The 23,521-nt window shown below is 38.5% G+C and overlaps 5 protein-coding genes across 6 annotated transcripts in view; 3 read left to right on the top strand and 2 right to left on the bottom strand.

Moving 5' to 3' along the window:
• Positions 1 to 322: 322 nt before the first annotated feature.
• On the bottom strand, positions 323 to 797 carry LOC105453166 (histone H2A-like). Its single transcript, XM_011694903.1, has one exon. It carries the CDS (start codon positions 735 to 737, stop codon positions 363 to 365), a length of 375 nt encoding a protein of 124 aa, XP_011693205.1. The 5' UTR covers positions 738 to 797; the 3' UTR covers positions 323 to 362.
• Positions 798 to 934: 137 nt separating this feature from the next.
• Positions 935 to 1,438, top strand: LOC105453165 (histone H2B). Its single transcript, XM_011694902.1, has one exon. It carries the CDS (start codon positions 1,025 to 1,027, stop codon positions 1,394 to 1,396), a length of 372 nt encoding a protein of 123 aa, XP_011693204.1. The 5' UTR covers positions 935 to 1,024; the 3' UTR covers positions 1,397 to 1,438.
• A 103-nt stretch (positions 1,439 to 1,541) lies between these two features.
• LOC105453164 (endoplasmic reticulum-Golgi intermediate compartment protein 2) lies at positions 1,542 to 3,950 on the top strand. Its single transcript, XM_011694901.1, has 6 exons — positions 1,542 to 2,147; positions 2,208 to 2,364; positions 2,534 to 2,906; positions 3,015 to 3,265; positions 3,343 to 3,603; positions 3,688 to 3,950. Exons 2-6 carry the CDS (start codon positions 2,262 to 2,264, stop codon positions 3,870 to 3,872), a joined length of 1,173 nt encoding a protein of 390 aa, XP_011693203.1. The 5' UTR covers positions 1,542 to 2,147; positions 2,208 to 2,261; the 3' UTR covers positions 3,873 to 3,950.
• Positions 3,951 to 6,612: 2,662 nt separating this feature from the next.
• On the top strand, positions 6,613 to 9,919 carry LOC105453163 (DNA methyltransferase 1-associated protein 1). 2 transcript variants are annotated; one of them, XM_011694899.1, is made up of 6 exons: positions 6,613 to 7,810; positions 7,898 to 8,228; positions 8,310 to 8,451; positions 8,541 to 8,695; positions 8,795 to 8,910; positions 9,365 to 9,919. In XM_011694899.1, the coding sequence occupies exons 1-5, from the start codon at positions 7,251 to 7,253 to the stop codon at positions 8,897 to 8,899; spliced, it is 1,293 nt and encodes a 430-aa protein (XP_011693201.1). In that variant the 5' UTR covers positions 6,613 to 7,250; the 3' UTR covers positions 8,900 to 8,910; positions 9,365 to 9,919. The 2 variants fall into 2 exon arrangements, with proteins under 2 accessions (XP_011693201.1, XP_011693200.1); XM_011694898.1 differs by having other exon boundaries at positions 8,795 to 9,919.
• Positions 9,920 to 20,885: 10,966 nt separating this feature from the next.
• LOC105453162 (sodium/potassium/calcium exchanger Nckx30C) overlaps positions 20,886 to 23,521 on the bottom strand; it is a 56,949-nt gene continuing 54,313 nt past the window's right edge. The window contains exon 7 of the mRNA XM_011694897.1: positions 20,886 to 23,247. Within this exon, the coding sequence (XP_011693199.1) occupies positions 23,007 to 23,247 (241 nt within the window). The 3' untranslated portion in view covers positions 20,886 to 23,006. The remainder of the gene's footprint in view (positions 23,248 to 23,521) is intronic.

Here is a 23,521-nt window from a genome sequence, read left to right as displayed (position 1 = left end):
TCTCGTATTAACTTAAATGTTAAAAAAAAAAAACTAATTGCACATTACAATCTTAAAATTCTAGATATAGTTTGCAATAATGTATTCTATATAACGCGTGCAATTCCTCGAGATTCAGACAAATATACTACGTATTTTGAAATATATACTTTCGTATAATTTGTTTTATTATAGTAGTAAGATTAAATTGAACGATAAAGAACATTTTTAATAAATTGTTTACGCTGTTAGATATATAAAAATCAAATAGAGGTTAATTATATATATATGTAGGTAGTAAAAATAAAATTGCAAAAGAAATATTCCTCGTATGAAAAAATTAGTGGCCCTAAAAAGGGCCGTTTGTAATTGCTGTTCTGCAGTTAAGCTTTTTTCTCGGTCTTCTTTGGCAGCAAGACTGCTTGAATGTTCGGCAGTACACCACCCTGAGCAATGGTAACGCCAGAGAGCAGTTTGTTCAATTCCTCGTCATTGCGTATGGCAAGCTGTAAGTGCCTGGGAATGATCCTGGTCTTCTTGTTGTCGCGAGCGGCGTTTCCTGCCAACTCCAATACCTCAGCAGCGAGGTATTCCATCACCGCGGCAAGATAGACCGGGGCGCCAGCGCCGACGCGCTCGGCATAATTTCCCTTTCGCAAAAGTCTATGGATACGTCCAACGGGGAATTGCAGTCCGGCGCGATTAGAGCGCGACTTCGCCTTTCCCTTAGCCTTGCCACCTTTGCCACGGCCAGACATGTTTGCGGTCAGCGAACGATGAGTACACAGAAACGATGGGTAAAACGTCCGAAGTCGGAGTGTGGCTCCGGAAGCCTTTCGCCGACTATTTATACCATATTGCCGCAGCTGCACGCATCCAATGGGACGCCGAGAGCGCCACGATTGGCTGCGTCGCGTCACGCGATTGGAGCGCCGTCGCTGTCGCTGAACTGTATATATAGACTGCGCTAAGCGAGGCCGGTCACTTTTCGAAGTTCCGTCTCAGCGATTGCTCACGCGGCACTTTACGAAGACTCCGAAGCATCATGCCACCGAAGGCGAGCGGCAAAGCGGTGAAGAAGGCTGGAAAGGCCCAGAAGAACATCAGCAAGACCGACAAGAAGAAGAAAAGGAAGAGGAAGGAGAGCTACGCTATCTACATCTATAAAGTACTGAAGCAGGTCCATCCGGACACCGGAATCTCCAGCAAAGCTATGAGCATAATGAATAGCTTTGTCAACGATGTCTTCGAGCGTATCGCCGCCGAGGCATCCCGTTTGGCTCACTACAACAAACGCTCAACCATCACCTCTCGGGAGATCCAAACTGCTGTCAGGCTTTTGCTGCCCGGAGAACTGGCAAAGCACGCCGTGAGTGAAGGCACCAAGGCCGTCACCAAGTACACCAGCTCCAAGTGAATCATTCCTCTCAAGACCAACGGCCCTTATCAGGGCCACAAATTTATTCATACGTTTGGCACATTTTCATAGTTCGAATATTTTTAAAATATCTAATGTCTTTATTTCTGAAATTACAAAATCCTTATTTGTATTATATGAGACAATGAAATTCTTAAATTATTAACAGTCACAAGCTTTTCCATTAAGATTAATTTTCTTTTATACGAAAGATCATTTCGCAATTCTATCTTTATACTGTACTAAATTTTTTTGCATCATACATTGATTTATAATAAATATGAACTTTTAAGAGAACTAAAAGTTGTAGGAATAGGTAATATGTACATTTTCATCTAGCCACTTTATTCTTTAGAAGATTTAATATTTAGGCTTATTTAAATAGTTTAGATAGAACTTTAGATCGAAATGTTCGAACGCACAGGTCATAATGTTTATCGAAATACTTGTGTAAAATATATAAAATGTTAAATATTTTTAAATATGCGTAGCTATAATACATAATTTTATGAAGTGATGTAAGTATATTGTGGCGCCATCTTTCTATATGCAAAATCGCGGCTGTAATATTTTTATAGCTTTGGCATTGGCTCGTCTCGTCTGTTTCGTATGTTTCATATTTCTTGTGTAGAGGAGACGTGTCAAAATGTACATGATACCCACGTGTCAAAAAATGCACAAAGTACTGCGCTTTTTTATTTAACTGAGATTTAGATATGTAGTGAATATGGTGATAAACGCAGTGCTAGAGGTAAATCTCGAACTGTTACTTGTCTCTAGATTTTTTCTAAGCAAATACCACTTTTTATAGGTTAGTTGTAATATCATGAAATAATTTGTGAATATACGCAAATAAGTTGTAAAAATGTTGAGGCGACGACACGTTAATGTTAAGACAGTTAAGGAACTGGATGCATTCCCGAAAGTTCCTGAGTTATATGTTGACAAAACTGCAGTTGGGGGAACTTGTGAGTTGATAGATATTAGTAAAATATTTATGTTAAAGATAATATATATATATATATATATATACATATATATATATTTTTATTATATATATTACTGTATATGTATTGTACTTAGCTATGCTTTTATTTTTACTCACTCCGATTAATAATCTGGTTCTCTGTGTTTCAGTTTCTATTTTTACATTTCTTATCATTGCGTATTTGATAATAGCTGAGACGAGCTATTATCTCGACAGCAGATTACAATTCAAATTTGAGCCGGATACCGAAATTGATGCAAAACTGCAAATCAATATTGATGTAACAGTGGCAATGCCATGTGGTCGCATCGGTGCTGATGTTTTAGACTCTACGAATCAGCATATGATAGATTTTGATTCTTTGAAGGAAGAGGATACGTGGTGGGAATTAACGGCAGAACAAAGGGCACATTTCGAAGCTTTAAAGCATATGAATTCCTATTTAAGAGAAGAGTATCACGCTATTCATGAACTGCTCTGGAAGTCCAATCAAGTTACTCTTTACAGTGAGATGCCAAAGCGGTATGTGTGAACTAACCTAACAATTTGTAAATCTGTGATATTTGTTGAAAATCGCAGATGTATCATTGCTTGACGCTTGTGTATACATAACCTTTTTATGCCATTTAGGTCGTCTGAACCAGATTACGCACCAAATGCCTGCCGTGTTTACGGTAGTCTAAACGTTAATAAAGTAGCGGGTAACTTCCATATAACTGCGGGAAAATCGTTATCTGTGCCACACGGTCATATACACATATCTGCGTTTATGACAGATCGGGATTATAACTTCACGCACAGAATCAATAGATTTTCATTTGGTGGACCTAGTCCGGGTATTGTGCATCCCCTTGAAGGGGATGAGAAGATTGCAGATAACAGTAAGTTTGCCTTCTTGTTCCCAAGATTTCAGAAACAAGTTAGCATATGACGTTCCACATGATGATTTTTCTTTCAGATATGATGCTTTATCAGTATTTCGTTGAGGTTGTTCCTACAGATATTAGAACATTACTAAGTACATCTAAAACGTACCAATATAGCGTCAAAGATCATCAGAGACCAATCGATCATCATAAGGGATCTCATGGAATACCCGGAATTTTTTTCAAATACGATATGAGTGCGCTCAAGATCAAAGTAACTCAGGAACGTGATACAATTTTTCAGTTTTTAGTGAAACTATGTGCCACTGTAGGTGGTATATTTGTTACAAGCGGTAGGTAAATTTGCAAATAAGTTGCGAGTTTTTTGCGAACTAAATTTAATATAAAAAGGGTTATTAAATTATCTTAATTTGCAGGATTAATTAAAAACATTGTACAGAGCTTCTGGTATATTGTAAAGTGTAAATTTTTCAACTTGGAGAAGGCGGATAATCAGGGATTATCTGTTCCGTCACATTCCACAAATTATCGGTCGCCTGATACTATCAATTTACTTGATATTACGGCTCCTCAAAGTATTGATATCATGCGACCTCAATAAAAATTTATATTATGTATTTTATGTATTTTTATGAGTTAATATTTATAGCGTGAATGTATGAAATACATCGTACAATAAGATAATTATGGCGTAAGTGAAAATGATTTAATAATAGATAATGACATTTAATAATACAAGTTTTTATTGTATGTATATATACAATTGTTATAAGCATGTGCTTAATTTAATATTATTTAATATTAAGATATTGCAATATTAAGATATTGCAATTACGGTCGTACTTATGGCATGTGTATTATATCTAAAAATTCAAGCATTATAAATTCGTCTACATATGTTTTTGATGACATGATAATTGATAACCGCAGATTTGCTCATCTTACTTATAAATAGCAAAAGAAATTTGCAATAAATAAAATTTTTGAAATTGAAATCCCCTTCAGTTTTGATTCGTTTCACCTCTTATCTCATTACGTGTGTTTGATACTTTGATGTATTAGTTTCGAAAATTTTTATTGGATTAGAAGAATAGTCAGAAATAATAATTTCATGTACATATGCACACGAGAACAGAAATGCATAGCCGTTTAAATTTGTAGAGGTATCGAGGCACATTCGAAACGACAACACGTTTGTCTCCTAAAAAATATACGTTCATTGTGAGAATAATTACCGTTTCTCAAGTAACCGTCAGTCATGATGCACCGATATTTAGAAAAAAAGAATGAAGAATAGAAAAAAAGAAATCTTGAATATGTATATGTCCCGATATCCTTAAGGAAAGACCACGACGAAAGCACGTCGTTATAATCACGGTGCCTCTAATTAATTTCTAATTAACAAGCGATATACCAGAGATCGCGGTTGGAAATGAACACTGTTAAATGAGTATTTGGATTAATTGATTTATTAATATTTAACAGACACTTAACTAAAAAAATTAAGTTAAAATTAAGTAAAAATTTCTTGTTTAAACCTCTTAAAAATTTTTCATGAAATTGTGTCATTTATATATAAACGACGGCCAGTGGTAGTCAATGTATCAGATTAAATTCGTTTCCCGCCGATTCGAATGTAAAACGCCGCGACCGTCATTTCCGATTTCTGAAGTTGCGAAGTAATACGCGAGTCGTCGGATCGAGATACACGGGAAGCCGTATGTATATATATATATATATATGTATGTATATCGATTGTTTGTTGATAGCGTAAGGTATTGTAATTTAAGCTTTCAAAATACATCGTGGGGACAGTGCCGAATTAAGTGAACGATCGATTGCGTATGCAGATCGATCTTTCGATTAATCGTTAACTTGACTCGGTCGTATCGTACGTGTGTCGTTTCCATCATTGTGAGTTCGACGCTGGCCGAGCGAGTCGTGGCTCTGCGCGATCAAGCGCGATCTGTTGCTGTAATTTGTTTAATTCGTACCTAATTCGTTCTTTCCTCGCTGCGCGATAAAGGCCGTGTTCCGATATCATTGTCGATACTGAAAACCTGTAGTATACATAACGTGAACTATAGATTTTCGGTGCTGGCAGTGTGTGTCGGAACGCGTCTAATGTCGCGGCTAATGTCGTTCGTACTTCGTGTGATGCCGCGCGATCGCAGTTTCCGCGAGTATCGTACGAGTGTTTGCGTAAGTGTTGTGTGAGTGTGTGATGCAGATGCAGGGCCATGAGCGCCAACGGAGGATCGGCAACGGAGAGGAGTGACTGCAAGAGCGGAGGAGGAGGCCTGGGAGGCATCGGGCAACGGCGGAACAACCACGGGTGAATAATTATTATTTCGTCATTGTTGTTCTACAATGGATTTAACCACCTTAAAATCTCTCGACACAACTGATTCGCTAATACTGAGGCATATAGATTTTCTATTGATAAAATTCCTTTGGATAATTCTTATAAACAGATATGTAATTAAGGAACGATACAGAGAATAATTGCAATTACTGCTAATTACGTTACGTGTTTCAATTAATTTGTCTGCATAATGAATGTATAGAAAATATGTCGATTGAATAATACGATGACAGATCCGTCAAGTGAACTTCGTGCGATTGTAGGATTCATCGTGCAATTATTTTTTTTATAAATATATAACGCAGACAAGTAATTAAAATATGCGATTACATTGTCAGTAATTGCGTGAATATTTTCCGCATTAGAATTTTTTATCTAAATATTTGTTTTAAAAATAAATAAAATATTTGATGCGTTCAACGATTCATTTTTTAAATATTAATTATTTCGGACGCTGTTTTAATTTGGATTTATTTGTGTGTTACAGATTAACGTTCAAATTCCGCTGCTGCGCATCACCTGTAAGTGAATAAATTATTTCTTATTTTAATCTTGAAATAGTAAATGTGTGCAGCAATCTATTTTATATACATGTGTATAAATTTGGATTACAATGAGAGCGACGTGTTCCTACAAGCCGTCTTTAAAAACAATTCGAATTCTGATGATATTTGTATCTTCTAACAAGATAAAACGTAAATGTTTCGACCCTATCAATATACTTACATCATACAATTTTCTTGTCAAAATGTATATCTTGATACATAAATTTATGAAAATGATATTTTTTCATTTCTTTATTTACTCAATATTTTTCATAAATATTAAAACAGTCTTTTATATTTGGAGTATAAATAAATACTATATAAGTTTATAAACAGTGGAGTTTTATTGAAATTTAAATTCTATATTAGTGTTGTTTATTTATACTCTGTAAATGAATATAATATTTCAAAAATTTATAGTATCGAGTACGCATTATAGTATCCGTAATCTGAGAGAGGATATGATTTTCGAATGCGCAATTTTTTGAAAATAAAGCCCCAGCAGTCTCGAAAGGTGAATGTAGCATGGACACGCACCACAAATTGTATACCCGCGAAAAGTGAATGTTGCTATGTAGTTTACATCCACTTCCTCAGGGGGCGTTAGTGCAGGCATTTTGAGATAATAGATACGTGATATATCGATATATGTTCTTTACTCGATAGTCGATATATCTCGCAGCCCTCAGCAATCGCAGTCGTCGCAGGTAGATACAAGTGTATCTGTATGCAAGAGATTATTTTTACAGACGAATGTAATTTGCAGCAGCTTTTGCAGTAATTTTATCCTTTCCTTTTAAATTTCCTCGCTCAAAGCAGTCGAGAAGTGATGTGGTTGTTTATTAAAGTTGGTTACACGACGTTAAAGCAAGCAAGTTAACCTGTACGATAGGAAAGCTAACCTCGAAAAACGTAAAGTGTCTTCACATGATAGGAATATTCAGACGCTGTATAATCTAAAGAAGAGGTTACAGGCGCAAAATTCCACCTGACCGGCGGATGCGGAACAAAAAGTAAAAAAAAAAAAAAAAAAGAATATCTTCAGGAGAAAATACTAGTAGTCGTCACGATGGCAGACGTGCGCGATATTCTGGATATTGAAGTGCCGACGACTACGGAACTTACGAAAGAGTCGATATTGGGCAGCGACAAAAAGAGTCGTAAACGGTATGACTACAACAAAATGCCAAAACGTCCGGAGGGCATGCACCGCGAGGTGTTCGCCCTCCTCTGCAAGGACAACAACGATGTGCCGCCGTTGTTTCCAACCGACACCGCAAAGGGATACAAGCAAGTGCGTGCCAAGCTCGGTATGAAGAAAGTCAGACCATGGAGATGGGTAGAGTTTACTAATCCGGCGCGCACGGACAACGCGAAATTTAAACACTGGCGGCGTGTCGCCGACGCCGGGAAGGAGTATCCCTTCGCAAAATTCAACAAGAAAGTTCCTATCCCTACATATACGAATGCCGAGTACATACAGCATTTGGTGACCAACGGCTGGACACGCTCGGAGACCGACCATCTGTTCGATTTGTGCAGAAGGTTTGACCTTAGGTTTATTATCATCAGAGACAGATGGGATCGCACCAAGTTCCCCGCTAGATCTGTAGAAGACCTAAAAGAGAGGTAAGGTTGATACGTATACGTGTATTTATTTGATTTGAATATGCTTTTTGGAATGCGTTTGCCATTTAAAATAAATCCACACTCCAGGTACTATCAGGTATGTGCTGCATTGATAAAGGCAAAATCCCACACTGACAAGGTATATACCTTTGATGCTGAACACGAGAAGCGCAGAAAGGAACAGCTGAAAAAGCTGTTCGAACGTACGCCTGAACAAGTGGAGGAAGAACAGACTCTGCTGGCTGAATTGCGTAAGATCGAGCAAAGGAAGAAGGAGAGAGACAGAAAGACGCAAGATCTGCAGAAATTGATTACAGCGGCCGATCATCAAGCAGATCCCAGGAAGAGCGAGAGAAAATCTTCCAAAAAGAGCAGCAGCTCTTCTAGGAATAGACCGAGTAAAACCGACACTTCTCATGTACGTTGTATAATTATTTTCTATGCACAATGATACATTTATATCAAGGCATTTATGATGTTTTTTTTTTTAAATTTACAGGCAGTAGAATCAGCTGGAATTAAATTTCCCGATTTTAAGAACAGTGGTGTTACTCTTCGTTCTCAGAGAATCAAATTACCAAGTAGTCTCGGTCAGAAGAAAATGAAGGGCATTGAACAAATGCTGAATGAATTGCGTTTAGGTAAGAGGTTATAATTCCAATTTTTTATATTGCCCTTGTAAAGTTTCAAAATCGAGGATTAAAATGGAAACTGTTGATTTACATTGTAGAATTAAATCCACCACCAACGGAGCAAATATGTCAACAATTTAACGAACTGCGTAGCGACATAGTTTTACATTACGAATTGAGAAGTGCTTTATCGACATGTGATTATGAGTTACAGTCTTTAAGGCATCAATATGAAGCGCTAGCACCAGGAAAGGTGATTATCAATATGAATCTCTTCGAATATCAATTGGATATAATTTCAAGTAATAGTAATTTTGAATTTGTTACGTTTATCACATACCTTTTATTTCAGACTTTAACGATACCACCGGCGCTTCTACCAAAAACAGAACCGGAAGTCAAAGCGGAAATTATTGACGTGGTAGGCTCACCCAGTACGCCTAGTGTTACTCATTAATTCAAAATGGTTTCTGGATACAGGATGATAGTAGTACTCTAAAAGATTTTAAGGTTGAAAAGCAATTCGCATCAATTGAGCCTTGTTTGTATAATGTTTTCTTCGTTGGCAGATCAACTCTGTTTTCGATGAACAAGCTAGTTTGATTACATTTTCAAATTAAAGAATGCTATATTTTACTGGTAGATTTATTGGAAGAGATTAAATTACGTTTTAATACTTTTAATACATAAAAAATAAGCGATGTGTTACGTAAATATGCCTTAAAAAATATATTTGATAATATCTTAATAAATATATTTGAAGAGAATACTGCATATAAGTCAGGCTTCAACACTAAATATTAAATTTTCCTTGTTTATAACGGAATATAATTTTGGGAGTTGCTTGTACGACTTAGTTCAAACATATGATCACATAAAATTTTTCATTTTGAACTAGTGTGAGGTGTATCACCTTAAAATCTTTTAGAGTACTACTCAAAGATACAGAGTGTCAAAGTTGAAGGGAAAAATTTCATTTTTAATCGACTTCAAAAAAGGAGAAAGTTCTCAATTCGACCTATAAGTATTTTTTGTATGTATGTTTGCTAACTCCAAATCAGTTGCATCAATTTTTTAAAACGTTCAAAAACTGTTCGAGTTATTTTGATGAAACTTTGTGAACGTTTGAAAGACAAGAACGTAAATTAAATAGATATTTAAAAGAAGAGAGCTATCAATTGTATTAAATAACGAAAAATACTGTTTATTAGGATATCCGCTCAGCAACAGCACGGATTATGACTGCAATATACAGTAACATTGTAACATTTATGCAATATAACTGGAATGTTATAATGTTGCAACCTTGCAGTTATAATCTGTGTTTATTTGATGCTTATTCTTAAGTCCGTCCCTGAGTGAATAAAAAAATAATGTTTGGTCTCAAAAGATGAGCCTCCTTATCTTTTAAACGTATATAAAGTTTCATTAATATAATCCAAATGGTTTTCGAAATTTTTGAAAAAGACAATATTTTTCCTTTAATTTTGACACTGTGTATCTTCAAAACTAAGCCGTTTTGAACATATGGTCATATAAAGTTTTTTTTTTAAATTAATGTAAAGAATTATCTCTTAAAATCTTTTAGATTATTTAACTATTACCTTGTACAAAATAAAGATAAATCAAGTATACTCTGTATATATTTTATCTTTTTAATTATCAGCAATTTTCACACATTAAAAGATATTTTGCATGTCCATTACGATGTATCATATTACGAAGTAATTTTTGTTTTGTACAAAATAAATAATTTAAAAAAACATAAATAACATCACATATCTCATCTTGCTAACATACGGGCGGGTATAATGAAATAACGAGAAGACGTAACGAGGATAATTACTTATATATCTGTGTATTTTATATTGTCGACAAAAAGTAACAATGTACGGTCAAACCGTATAATTTATCTACAACAATCTACAATAGATTACAATATGTTGTTTTGTTTTGTTCTTGAGGGTATAGGGGAGGGGGTGTGTGCTCTCGGGAGGAAAGGGAGGAAATATAAGATCGAGTCGGGATGGGTCGGGAGGGAGGGGGAGGGTGTGGGTCGGCAAGTGTGAAGGGTGTCACATGGTCGTCGATGCAGGCCTTTCTTCGTTCGTGCTCCGTTACTCGCGTTACAGTTGACTCTTTTCTTTTTTTGTTCTTTTTTTTTTTATCCTTCTAATCCTATAATAAATTATTTGAGATAGCTCTAGCCGTACTTGGTACGGAATAATGCGTTATATTTGCGATAATAATCGACAAACCAGCGGTCGTGTGTCCCGCTTATTATTTCGCTGCTGCGCCCGCGTCTCGCGAGGACTTCACCGATCGAAAGTAAAGCGCGAGAGAGAGACAAAGATAGAGAGAGAGAGTGACGATCATGCGATCGGGTGGGATGCGGGATATCGTTCGTCATCAGTCGCGGACGCGTCTGACAATTTTGACAAACTGCCTCGGCGAACGCACGCGCGCACCCTCTCTCTCGTCCTCGATCGTCGTGTCGTCCCGGCGATCACGGACCCAGCTTTTTTTCTTCTTCTTTTACATTCGACAGTCGCATACCGGTCTGTACGTTCTCGGTCACAAAGATATCTGTCTCTCTTCCGAGACTCGAGGCAGCGGTCTAACTGTTAAGTCGTATCGCTCGTTCAAATCGGGGATTTTACCTTACTGCTGCGAGGGGCTACAACAACCTGCCGTGTTAACGTTTTGAAACTTTATAAAAATTTACATTCACGGTGGAGACGCACACACACGCGCGCTTTTTTTTCTACGTCGCTCTAGTCTTATCTACTAAGTAATAAACGCTATAAGAAGAGTTTTAAATGCGCAACATCACATCGCCATCCGCGATGTTTTTCTCGCGTATACATTTAACGTGGGTACAGGTCTCTGGGTACGGAACGTTTCTCTCCTCGATAATCGGAGGGATACCGCTCAAGAGTTGGAGCTGCCTCGTCGCGTGTGGATCGTCGCGTATAGCAATCGACACATTTTTGTGCTGTATATTTTATTATTGAACACGGCGGGGCGACCGTGACCTGAATGATGAACGCGCCGCTGTCTCGCGGTGTCTCGTCAGTCCGATTTCCTGAACGAGAGACAGATTTAACGATAAAGGTTTCGCTGTTTGCGGTGCACGGAACTTAAAATGAAATAAGTAGAAACGGAGTGGTTAAAGAGTCGTCTCTTAGGAAACAGGAGTTTACAGCCCGGAGTAGTTAAGTAAAGGGAGCGATGGATAGTTGCTCGAAGGAAAGTAAAACTGTCGACAATATTCGTCGTTTAACTATCCTGTCCCGCAGGCATTTGAAAACGCAACGAGACGCCTCTCTCACTTTGTCGCGCTTAATTTCGTTAATAACAATTAACCTATCCGTATCTCTTGCCCGCTCTCGCGTGTCCTATATATGACAATATAATATACATTAATATATCATATGTATGTACAATGGCGATGAAAGGGAGCGCTCATCTCTTATTCTTCTCTCTCTTATTCTCGCATAACAAGACACGTGTGAGATTCGACGCGTGCGAGGACTTCTTCGGGGCTCAAAGCACTCGAAAAGGGGTGAGATCCGTTTGACTACGTTGCAATTGATCACAGCCACTCACAGCGCTTAGCCGGTGCAGGAGAATCTCTAGGCACCGGTTGCGCTGGGATCGGCTGTGGTCATCGCAACAACGTGGTCAAACGGGACGCTCCCCTCGATCGAACGACGATCGAAAGAAAAGAGGTGCTGCGATCCGATTTATTGCCACGCCACCGATATTCGCGAAGCACCGTCCGATTATTATCGAGCCTTTAATTCACCTCGAGCAATTAACATGCCGCAGTGCGCACAGTGGTGGGTAACGCGTATATAATCGGCAATAACGTCGCAACCACAATCGTAACGTAACGATACCAGTTATCCGTAATACGGCATGCGCATAGGAGAAAATAGAGCGCTTGATGTGAGTCCATTGCAATATCTTTTTTTTTTTACTTGTCCCTGCGATCTAACTTGCAAATTGTAATTAGATAAATAACTATAGATACGAGAGTATGTCGAGATGTAATTAAAAGAATTCAGCGATTCTCCCGACACGGTTTCATATATCGTACATCTCCCCTAATTAGAACGTTATTGCATAACGCTCGCTTGCTCTCAAACAGCTGAGAAATAGTTAGTACTTTAATCCTCGTATAACGTTTATACTCTGAAGTCAATTTTTTTTTAAATTCGTGTAACCGTAATGATAGAGCAACAACAACAACAGCGATAAGAATAATTTTAACAGAGTAAAAGAGAAATTTGTCAACAAAGTCGGATGAGAGAGAGAGCGGTAATCGCACTGACTTTATAGAATATTAGAGAACCTTATAACTCTGGGATGATCGATTCATTTCTCTCTTCAAGGGAGAGAGCTTCGCGAAATGTTCATAAAATGTTATCCCATAACATAAATACTGCCGAGTCAGCCGTCTAAGCGTATCGTCATTAATATGTTTAGAATTTTTGCGTTAAGAACTGAGGAACAAGCTACATCGTGAAAACGATATACTTTGCTTCCGTAAAGATTATTGCGGGAACAGGAAATCTATGCCGCGAGTATCGCGATATGTCTATAATAAAAGTCGAGCGAGATACAAGTATAGAGCTCGATCGATTCATTAACATTTTTAATCCTTGCTTTTTGTTGAGTTTGTATATTGGAATATTATGGAGTAGAGATAGAATGTAAACTTGTTACTTGATTATTGTCGACTGCGTATCAACAAATTACTCGCGAATCAAAGTGACATTTTGAAGAGTCAAAACAGCGCCGGCTATACTTAATACTCGGCGCTTAAAGCGAGACTTTTTTTTTCGGAACTTTGAAGAATCGTTTGCATGAGATTTTAAGTTATACATATCGCTACCGCAACGCTGCTTGTCTCTTTTAACAATCGGTAACTGACTATGTAAGTTTACGCAATTAATACATAGTAGAAACTCTTCTCTCGACAAGTATTCTAAATAAATGCCTAATATGTTTTTACTCTCTCGAGTTATTGTATAACGCAGTTTTTTTTCCTCTCAATCGCTTTTTCACGTACTTTTCTGTTGCACGATGTGACATATCAAATCCAGGTAAAGGTGTGATATACGACGAAGGCGCGCCTTCGTGAGACTCGGATTTAATCATGCAAGAAGTACTTTCGCCACATACGAGGCCACTTTACTGTCACGGCGCTTGAAAGGTGCCGCGCGCCAAGAAGACACGCGGCCCCTTTCGAAAGGCAGAACGTGAAAATCTGTTTCTCCCGCGAAAATTCCGTAGGAACGCGTCGCCGAGTGGCGAAAGTGAAGGAATGAGCGGTTAACATGCGAAGAGTGGTGCGAATCCGCGACAAGCCGTACGCCGTACGCCGTACGCCGTACGTTGCTAAAAGAGCGTTATCTTGTGAATAGCGTAATCTTCATTACGAGCAAAGTGGAACAAGTTTTAAACGGACGTTCGCTTCGTACTGCTCCGTTTTAACGCATTGGAGAACAAGATCCCATCCGCAGCATTGCGCTTTGTCGTACAATGTCTCACATTAACGTAAACTTTATTATAATGTGACTTAAACTATGTTTAATTAAACTTTATCCGTTATAATCTGTTTCACTCATAAAATTATTTCACAACCGACGTAAATGTAAAATAATTGTTAAGTAGACATACAAAATTTCGGATAATTTGCCACGGTTAATAGTCTTATGAAAAGTTCAAATACCTTTTTTAAAATAATCATCAAACTTCATCAAACTGAAAGAATAATTCTTGTATCGCATCTTATAAGAAATTAATAATTAATACGTAACTTAACGATATAGTTGATTAAATCCGATCTTTTGATAGACACACGATTGTCTCACAATTCTTTAATCGGCTTAAACACTTTACTTTTGTTCGCGATGCGTTAAACGGACATTTTTTCCTTACTTCCACTGTCAAAATTGTATGTACACGGATTCTTATCGTAGCAATTCGAATATCAACGGTTTACAATAAAAGACATTTCTGTCACACTGCAGTGGTTCTTCTCGCGAAAAAAAGGAAAGAAAAACTAAATTGAATCGCGAAAATATCGTGACAAAGCGTCGCAATCGGCGAGAGTAAAATTCGACTTAATCGCACGTAGCGTCAAGTGTGCAGAATTCGCGCATTTTTTTTTGTTCTTTATTACTTATTATCATCCCTCTCGTTGTCCCGTTTGCTTGTCGTATTTTCAATGTGTAGCTCAAACTTCAAACGATCCTGCAACTGACCGGGAGAAATTGTTCGTCGTTTCGCAAAATTTCTTTTTCTCCGCTCGTGTTCTATATAATTTTTTTTTTGCATTTTTTTCGCATAACATGTAACATGAGAAATCGTAGCTTACTCGTTTAAGACCTACACAACATGGCTACGATAATGCGTAATGGATATGTGCGCAAGTGCGTCTAACGAGTTGGCTCGCGGCAAGAGATGGATGGCTGCGTAAGAGGAAGAAGAGGAGAAGAGGAGGAGGAGGAGGAGGAGGAGGGGAAATTGTGAGGAGTGCGTGGAGGAGATGCAGTGCAGAGATGCCAAATTCAAGACGTTTACGGCAAGCTACGGCATGTGGAGGGGATAGGCTGGCACACACACACACCCATACACACACACACATATAAGCATGAGCTCTCACGTCCCATGTATGTACGTTCGATGTATCTTGAATCTGACATCTCTGATGCAGTGTCCGCGCGTACGCGCACGCACGCGCACGTACGCACGTGCGCACATAGGCACACGTTTAAAAGTATATATATATATATATACATATATATATATATGTATGGATTCTGTATATAATATATCAATCATTGATTTTTTTTTCTTTCGTTTGAAGTAGCTAGCTTCTTCGAGTATGTATATATATACACATAGATATATGTACAGAACATATATATATGAATATATATAATATTTGCAATTAGGTGATAATTTTATGTGTACTCGATCATTCCGCTTAAGCATTCGTTCGTCTCTCCGGATTCGCACGGTTCCATGTTCTCCTCCTTTCTTTTCCTCTCTCTCTCTCTCTCTCTCTCGTTCGAGTAATCTCTCGAGCTGCCACTCTCTCGCATGCACGTTTCACACGCATCCCTCGAAACGAGCTACGACTAGTGCCCTACTTACGCTACGACGCTATGGTAGACAACAACAAGTAATCGTTATCCTAGAACTTCTGATCTCTTTTTTTTCGCTTGTCCTACTTTCGTATCCGTAATATATGCCGTAAAAATGTTGTATATAATGATATTAATATTGTTATATATTTCGCTTTTTATTGCACACACAACGCGGTGTCGTGCCCGTTGACACCAGTGCCGCAAGCCGGCCCGACTAAATTCGCGTCCGTTTTCCGCGAGACACGGAGAGGTGTTGATCAATTAAAATCGCGCGTGCGGATCCTGTTCTCGGATCCCGACTCCGAGCGTCACGTATAATTCGAGCATTTGACGCACGAGTGGCGAAGCCCGGCCTGAACTCCCGACACTGACCCCCACAGGCTACCTGTTTAACATCAGCGCGTTTTTTTCGAGCTTCCTTCTTTTTTTTGAGGGTGCTTTTTTTTATCATAACTATGATTTTATGCATGCGTTTAGTTCCGTTACGTTAAAACTCGCAATCGGTTACGCGATCTCTATAATTTTGTAAGCTGAGATTCGTCCCGCGCGAACTTTGGAACGTGGTCGTTGATGCGCTTGTTCGGTCCTTGTCTCTCAGTCGGGAAAATTATTTTTCCACCTTTACATTAATCGCCTGAGCGGCGAACTTAGCTGCCGTGTATATCGTGCGAATATCGTTGTACGCTCGTCATGCATAAAACGATCGATTATGCCGCGGCCCCGGTCTAAGTAACGCGTCGAAGACGTATCCTTATACGAACATCAAGAAACGAAATTGTTTATCGTAATAAAAATGTCTCATCTTGGAATCGTCGACTTGAAACGTATACAACGTTAGATACTTTACATATTTATATATCTTGCGTATTTATATATTTATATATTTATATATATGTATAATATATTATGTGTATATGTATATATTTATATTTCTCCTCGTTTCGCGTCTGTCGTTTTTTTTTCTAGCACTCTGCGGTGATCTAATTAATCTCGTAAGTCGTGATTTAAACTACGCGTCGTATCCCGTAAATCTACTACTGCGGTGATGGACGGGGGTACAACCCTATATGTATGCGACGCTTTAAGAATGGCAATATAATGAAATATATATCAAAAGAAAAGCACGAGAAAAAATGCGAGATAATCCCGAATTTTAACGTTATGTCCAACACGCTGATCGCCCAGAATTCGGCGAAAGTTTATACCAACATCCTCGCCGCTCCTATACATACATAATTCAATAATCGGCCGACGATCCAGCTTATACTCGAACAATATATAATACAATATTTATATAATCTGTAATTATATAGAAACTTTATAACGCTCGTATAGCCTCATCTAATTACCTTACGAGACTTAAGTCGCTAATAATACTACTAATTAATTAATCAGTTATTATATATATTCAACATTTTTTTTCTCTCTTTGATATGTGCGTTCGCGCTTTGTCAATGCCAAGAAAATATTCGAAGCGTTCGATCTTTCACAGCGTGCGTTTTTTTGTGTCCCTTTTTTCTACATTCCACTATCCCCGCGTTATTTTATATCCACGAGTATGTCGTAACGATTATATATCGTGCCGTCGGGCCGAAAGAGTAGTGACGCTCTTAGTATACACGATCGATCGATGCTGAGAACGAATTTGTCACTCGGCCTCTGCAACAACTCACCGAAAATTTGAAGGATCGTTTCGATCGGCTACGTCGCGTGCCCGGCTCTAATCTACCGACCTTGTGTCACGATGTAAAAATTCCTCTACGTTTTCTCGAAAGCTACGTTACAAAGTATGAAACCAACTAAATCCTTAACGTCGCTTAAAGTCTAAAGTTTGGAGCGTCCTTACGAGCGCGCGACGGGTTTCCGTATCCGTAAGATAACAACTACCATCAACTCTAAACAGTACAACGTATTGCATCCACATAAAAATATAAAAGAGTTAACGGATTCTATATATATGTGTATATACGTATGTATATATTATAACAATAAGTTTATTTTTTTACTACGCGAATAAAGTTTCGAAAGCCACGTTTGGAAATAAAGCGTTCGTAAATATAAAAAGATAATTGTACTCCCAGAAAGCTTTAACGACGCTCTCAATTAAGAAAGGTCTATCGGTTATCAATTATACTGTTTCGGGTTGAATATATACTAACCGGTGGGAGCTTGTTCCGTTGTCGTTCTTTGCCGTGAACCTGAATCGTAATAGCGAAGAGTTCCATCGATACGTTGCATTTTAATAAACTTATTGTTAGACAAACCGGGACAATTTTCATCTTTCGCAAATACACCTCATCTCACGTTTATATCTCGAACATAAAGTTTACACGTGTATGTGCGTGTATGCATGCGTGAGAGAGAAATAAAGTCTATTTTTCTCTCCCTATCTCTCTCTTTCTTTCTCTCTCACTACCTTCATGCTGTACGCGAATATACGTGCATACTGCATGGTGTGTGTCTGACCCCAAACGGGACAGCAGGTCAGTTGATAACATCAAAATGACCTTAAAATGAATTGTGATTGATCGAAAAGTGACTTTTTTAAATTCATTTTGGAGTCATTTTGATATCATGATGACTTATTATTCTGCTTGGGATTTGACAACGCGAGGATCGCCCTTATTGTGTATGTACTAATATAGTACACGTTTCATATGCAACTGATTCTCGCAGTCGCGGCTAAAGTATCGCGATTAACGGCATTCCATGTACATGGGAAACTTCTTCGTCCTGCCTTTTTGGGGGAGCTATATAGGTAACATTGCCGGTCAAGAGATCGTTTATCACACGCGTATCATTTATATCCAGGCAGATTGATCCCTCAAGTCGAGATGCTCGACATTCGAAACCGAAACGAGCTGTCCCACCTAACCAACGTCGATGATGTTTGTCCTACGGTATATTACATAGCATAAATTACGCGAGCACCGCTGCGCTTCGAGCCCTCCGGTCCGACCTTCGACTTATCACGCGATTCGCCGCTAATCCGCCTTCGTTGTTTCGCCCGACTGACAGACTAATCCTTTTCGTGCCCTGCACACTACGGCGTAAAATGCCTCGGTACTGAGTTCTCCGGCGTTTCCCCCGCTATACACATTTCCCCGTTTATGTTCAACGTCACGAAGAAACCTAACGTTGTTTTCCACTGGCGATCGTTGTTAAATCCGAGGGCGGCCTGCCACGAGTTATCACGTACGATTTTTGTCAGATTGCCGAGCTAATATTCATTCGTCCGCTTCTGACCTATATAATTTTCATTTACAGAGTTTAATCACATCTGCTTCAAAGTTTGTTTAAACTACTCGAGAACGGTGCCTTCTTTTTTTCCACGATACTTTTAAGTTACAGTTTACTCATTGGATAGAAATTTAATGTAAAATTATAAATTTACTTATAAGTAAAAATTTTAAAATAGCTTTTACATTGGGAAGAATGAAATTACATAAAAATAAAAATAATAAAGTTTTTTTTTAAGAATTAATTGGCAGAGAGAATATTTTGTGTGTGTACGTGTGTATTTTGCCATGCAGGCAAAATTCTTGTAACTTTAACATAATGCTGAGAGTCTTTCGCAAAAAGAGGCATCGCTATCTTAAGTAGTGGTCCATAATTCGAGAAGATCGCATTGTTGCTAAGATTGCTGCTATTTATCGCTTGTTTTCACGTCCGCAATGGTAACTATAATGGTTTGCATTAGTGAATAACTGCAAATTATCTGCACTATCTCTTCAGAATTTAACGTTGTAGTTAAACCGTCCTTTGTCGCCTATAACCGGTTACGTATCGCGCAAAAGAAAATAAACGTCCAACAGAAAGCTGTTCGCGATATTTTTCCTTCGTCTCTCGACCTTGATATCATTAACGGATCATCGGTCTACTTTAGCCGCTCTCTGTTTCCGGGCACAGAAGGCTCACGGCGCTTTTCGTTGCGTGAGGGATCGAAGCATCGCGGAGTACGAAATTTCTTGAATAATCGAGCGCATGAGCCGGATTGCACAGCTTATGATTTGGGCAGATCAGAGACAGATAGACATAGCGTCGGAAGGCTAAACGTAATAATTGTCACACGCGCGTTATGCACGGCGCAAACGCCGGAACGTAAGCTGCGAGATCGAAAAAAATCATCCTTCCTGCTTCTAACGTCGGGATCGTACATAAAAAAATACGACAAATGTAACGTTAAATGTATATATAATATAATTAATATATTCTCCGTATATGTTTCATTGCCGAATTTTCACACATACATAGAGACACACAAACACGCACACACATTCTCTCTCTCTCTCTCTTTCTCTCTCTATTATTCACTCTATTATGTATATACGTGTGATTTTGATAATCTAAAATTCGCTCTACCGATTAACGTAGACGGTACTTTTATATAATTATGGTCTTTTCCTTCATATGGATTGAATTTTTTGCATCAGCTGTGGGCTTAATAAAAAGCTAGGCCGCTTTTAGGCGTTCAGACTACCGAAAGTGTAATATTATTTCTCTGTTTGTATCTCTCTCAAACTGTGTAGGTATGTATAATAACATTTTGCTCTCATCCTCAGACATGTAATATAATCGATATCACATTATAACTATTACCACTATCCTTATAACGTATCCTTTACAAACGCTTTATACAACACGGGCCCTGGTAATCTGGATTAAAAATCGCCCATTCTTGTCATACGTCGACTATACACGTTCCTATTTCTTCCTCCCTTCCTCTCTATCTTTTTAATTCTATCGTTTCTCTCTCTTTTTCTCGTCCTCTTTCTCTGTCTCTCTCTCTCTCTCTCTCTCTCTCTCTCTCTCTCCCAATCTCACATACACATACACACCTGCATGAACTTGTTCATTCTATTACCCGTTTATCTTCACTGTGTACATGTAACAACCATAATAATAATAATATTTTTCTAACAGTAGTAATCTTAGTAGAGTGTCATAGTGCAATGTCGAAAAACTTGAAAGAAGTTTAGCAAAAAAATAACTGCTCGGAGAGTATATCAAGCTGATGTGGAACATCACGGAAAGTGCTGCAATGTCTAAACGGCTCGACATTTGTCTGTTTCTTTCGCTTCGTAAGAGCGTATCGTAATAATATTACATTTCACGTGCAAATATCTGCAGTGTATCTCGATACTTTTCCTATGCAGAGAAAATATCGCACGAGGATTCGATCGCGCGTAAGATGCATCAGTAAGCGACACGAGTGCTCTCGAGTGATCCTTAGAATCTTCGCATGATGCACCAATTTAAATATTATACGATTTGCAACAATTTTTTTTCTCTATGCACTTAAGAAAGTCTGCTTTTTGCATGTCGCTTACAGATTATAGTTACGGTAGTAGTAATAATTGTATTTAAGAGAAAACACGCTCGGAATCGGATCTAAATGTCTTACGCGAACGAGACGTTTTCTTGTACTTGCGAATTAACTTTACGCTTACCAGCAATAAATAAATTTGCCAAGGTTTCTGTTTTCGCAGTTTTTCGCGAAAATATATTATAAATTTCCTAAACAATATTTAAGGATGGAAATTTCACTGACCGAAAACGCGCTTATTTTTCAAATTGAACGGATAAATTGCTTATAAAATAAGCGATTGCCTTCAATTTTGCTAAATTAACGTTACACATTGATGAACGCATTTTCTTTTGGTTTGAAAAAACCAACTTGGTCGTTTCTCACGTTCCCTGTGAATCTGTCATCAGCGATTTATCGTTCGAAACAAAAGTAAAGCGAAATATAAGCAGCAAACAGATTAACTGATACCCGGGATCAATGTCTCACATTTTTATCGTTATTCTATCTTATTCACGTATCAACAGCAACATCCGTTCCGATTGTACGCTGAAAATCCGGTGCGACGATCAGTCGTTTCGTTTGAGACGCGATTGCCATTATTTAAATTACATCAATTTAATACGTCAATATTTGAAGACTTTTTCAATAAGCTTTTCACGTAATTTCACGAATGTCGAACATTTAATAAAATAATGTAATACACATTATTTTATTAAACACAGTCAAACACGCTTTTATTTTAATTTCTGAAAATAATATGCGATATTGTTAAATCGGAAAATAAAACGCGGCAAAGAAATAAAGCATATTCTGCATTTACAGCAAAAGTTTCTCGCATAATGTATCGCACACGGTATATCGTAGTATATTGTAGCATACCGTAAGCAACTTTGGTTAACGAAAATATACAAAAGTTATATGACTTGCCTGAAATGTGCACCTGGTGTATGTCGCACTCGAGATTCACGAGCGCCGTTTCGTCGTCAAAACGGAACGCCGAACACCGCACCGCATCAGATTGGATTCCGTGAGTACAACAGAGTGAGAAGTTAAATAACACTATTCTACGATATTAGAGGCGAAGAGAATTTCTGCTTTAGAGAAAAAATCGGCGAGCGGTCAGGTCACTTCTTCTAGTAGATAACGTTATGTGTAATATTCGGACGTGAGCGTGCCAAGGAGTCAAACGAGAAGACCTAACGGTAACACCTTTTGTACACTGGTAACATCGTGTTTTAAGTCTAATATTATTGCTATTATAGGTATATTCGATAAACGTGATGTTTCGATAAATGAATCAAGCGATATCTGACGATATCCATGATTCTAATTAATTAAATGTCCTTACGGACCATTGTTGAATATATAGAGTGGCGTTCTGTAAACTTTTATTGTAACAATTTCCAGTTAATAATTATTAACGATATAGGTACTGCAATCAATTTGTTTCACGTACAGTGCCGTTTATTGAGTAACAAGAAGTAGGATGAGAATGAAGAAAAAATGAAGAAGGGGAAAAAGAAGGAGACCATCAGGGGGAGTCTCGAAAGTTTGTGCCAAAAAATCCTTCCAAGGATTACGTAAAATTATAGTTTGGTCCTTGGCACGATCGGCTAACGCGCTCGCCATGCTTAAATAATAAAGTAGCGCACTCGAGCGGAGTGGCGCGCTCGGTTAATCCTTAACAAGACGAGTATTTCGTTTCAGGTATTTCAAGATTTTTATACATTATGTACACCTCTCGCGACTAGAGCAAAATGTCTCGTAATCCGATATACGCGAAGTTGCTGTGAGACTCGATGATCGGTGATAGTGGCGGTGTTTATGGTGCTGCTATATTGCCGTTTCGTACTGTTCAAGTCCCCTTCACGCGCGCGCGGAAGGTAATGAAACTGGCTGCGGTTTCCTCCTCGGCTCGAAGCGGCGACCGCGGGGAAGAGTTTTCTCTCGTCGGCCGAGACTCGCCGACGACGATGACGATGATGATGACGAGACCCGTAAGTGTGCGTCCGTTTCGCAGACGTATATTCCTTCCTCCTCGAAAGGAAGTTTTTAATACCTCTGCTGCCGCGGCTGCGCTGCCCTGGCTGCCCCTACACCGGGCAGACCAGTATCTCGTACTCGAACATCAGCGAGACGGCGACGAAGACGAAATAGAGGATGAACATCGTGAAGCCGAGGCCCCTGTTCATTTTCCATCTGAAGCAGGCGATGCTCATGATCACGAACAGCAGCATGCAGAACAGTATCGCTATGCTGCACACCATGCCCACCGAGTTCACTTCCACGGGTTTCCCGTAGATTAAACCGTATATTAGCCATGGAACCGGAAGCCTGCGGGCAGAATCAAAGCGCAAATCGAGCCCATTTTCAATGTGCCCTGCTTCTATATGCCGATGCAAATACAATTAAGCCATTCTATATTCCGACCGTTTGATTCTCTTCTCTTTATCTCCTTGTACAGAAATTATGTACTTTTTAAATATAAAGAATAAGTGTTCCAACAACAAGTTTGTAACAACTGCAGTAACGTGGGAATTTTTGTGCAATTAATATTTCGGTTATCAAGAACTATATATTAATCTCGTAATGTTTTAAATTAAATCTT

The sequence above is a fragment of the Wasmannia auropunctata genome, unplaced genomic scaffold (genome assembly GCF_000956235.1).
Source record: "Wasmannia auropunctata unplaced genomic scaffold, wasmannia.A_1.0 LD336002.1, whole genome shotgun sequence".
In the NCBI taxonomy this organism is placed as follows: Eukaryota; Metazoa; Arthropoda; class Insecta; order Hymenoptera; family Formicidae; genus Wasmannia; species Wasmannia auropunctata.
Note: the sequence above shows the minus strand (reverse complement) of the source record. Positions and strands in the feature narration are given on the sequence as shown.

Excerpts from the sequence above, each read along its gene's own strand:
- LOC105453164 (XM_011694901.1), top strand. The coding sequence starts at position 2,262 with ATGTTGAGGCGACGACACGTTAATGTTAAGACAGTTAAGGAACTGGAT. Across the intron at positions 2,365-2,533 it reads AACTGCAGTTGGGGGAACTT|TTTCTATTTTTACATTTCTT; the intron begins GTGAGTTGATAG and ends TCTGTGTTTCAG. Across the intron at positions 2,907-3,014 it reads TACAGTGAGATGCCAAAGCG|GTCGTCTGAACCAGATTACG; the intron begins GTATGTGTGAAC and ends TATGCCATTTAG.
- LOC105453163 (XM_011694899.1), top strand. The coding sequence starts at position 7,251 with ATGGCAGACGTGCGCGATATTCTGGATATTGAAGTGCCGACGACTACG. Across the intron at positions 7,811-7,897 it reads GTAGAAGACCTAAAAGAGAG|GTACTATCAGGTATGTGCTG; the intron begins GTAAGGTTGATA and ends TCCACACTCCAG. Across the intron at positions 8,229-8,309 it reads GTAAAACCGACACTTCTCAT|GCAGTAGAATCAGCTGGAAT; the intron begins GTACGTTGTATA and ends TTAAATTTACAG.
- LOC105453165 (XM_011694902.1), top strand. The coding sequence starts at position 1,025 with ATGCCACCGAAGGCGAGCGGCAAAGCGGTGAAGAAGGCTGGAAAGGCC.
- LOC105453166 (XM_011694903.1), bottom strand. The coding sequence starts at position 737 with ATGTCTGGCCGTGGCAAAGGTGGCAAGGCTAAGGGAAAGGCGAAGTCG.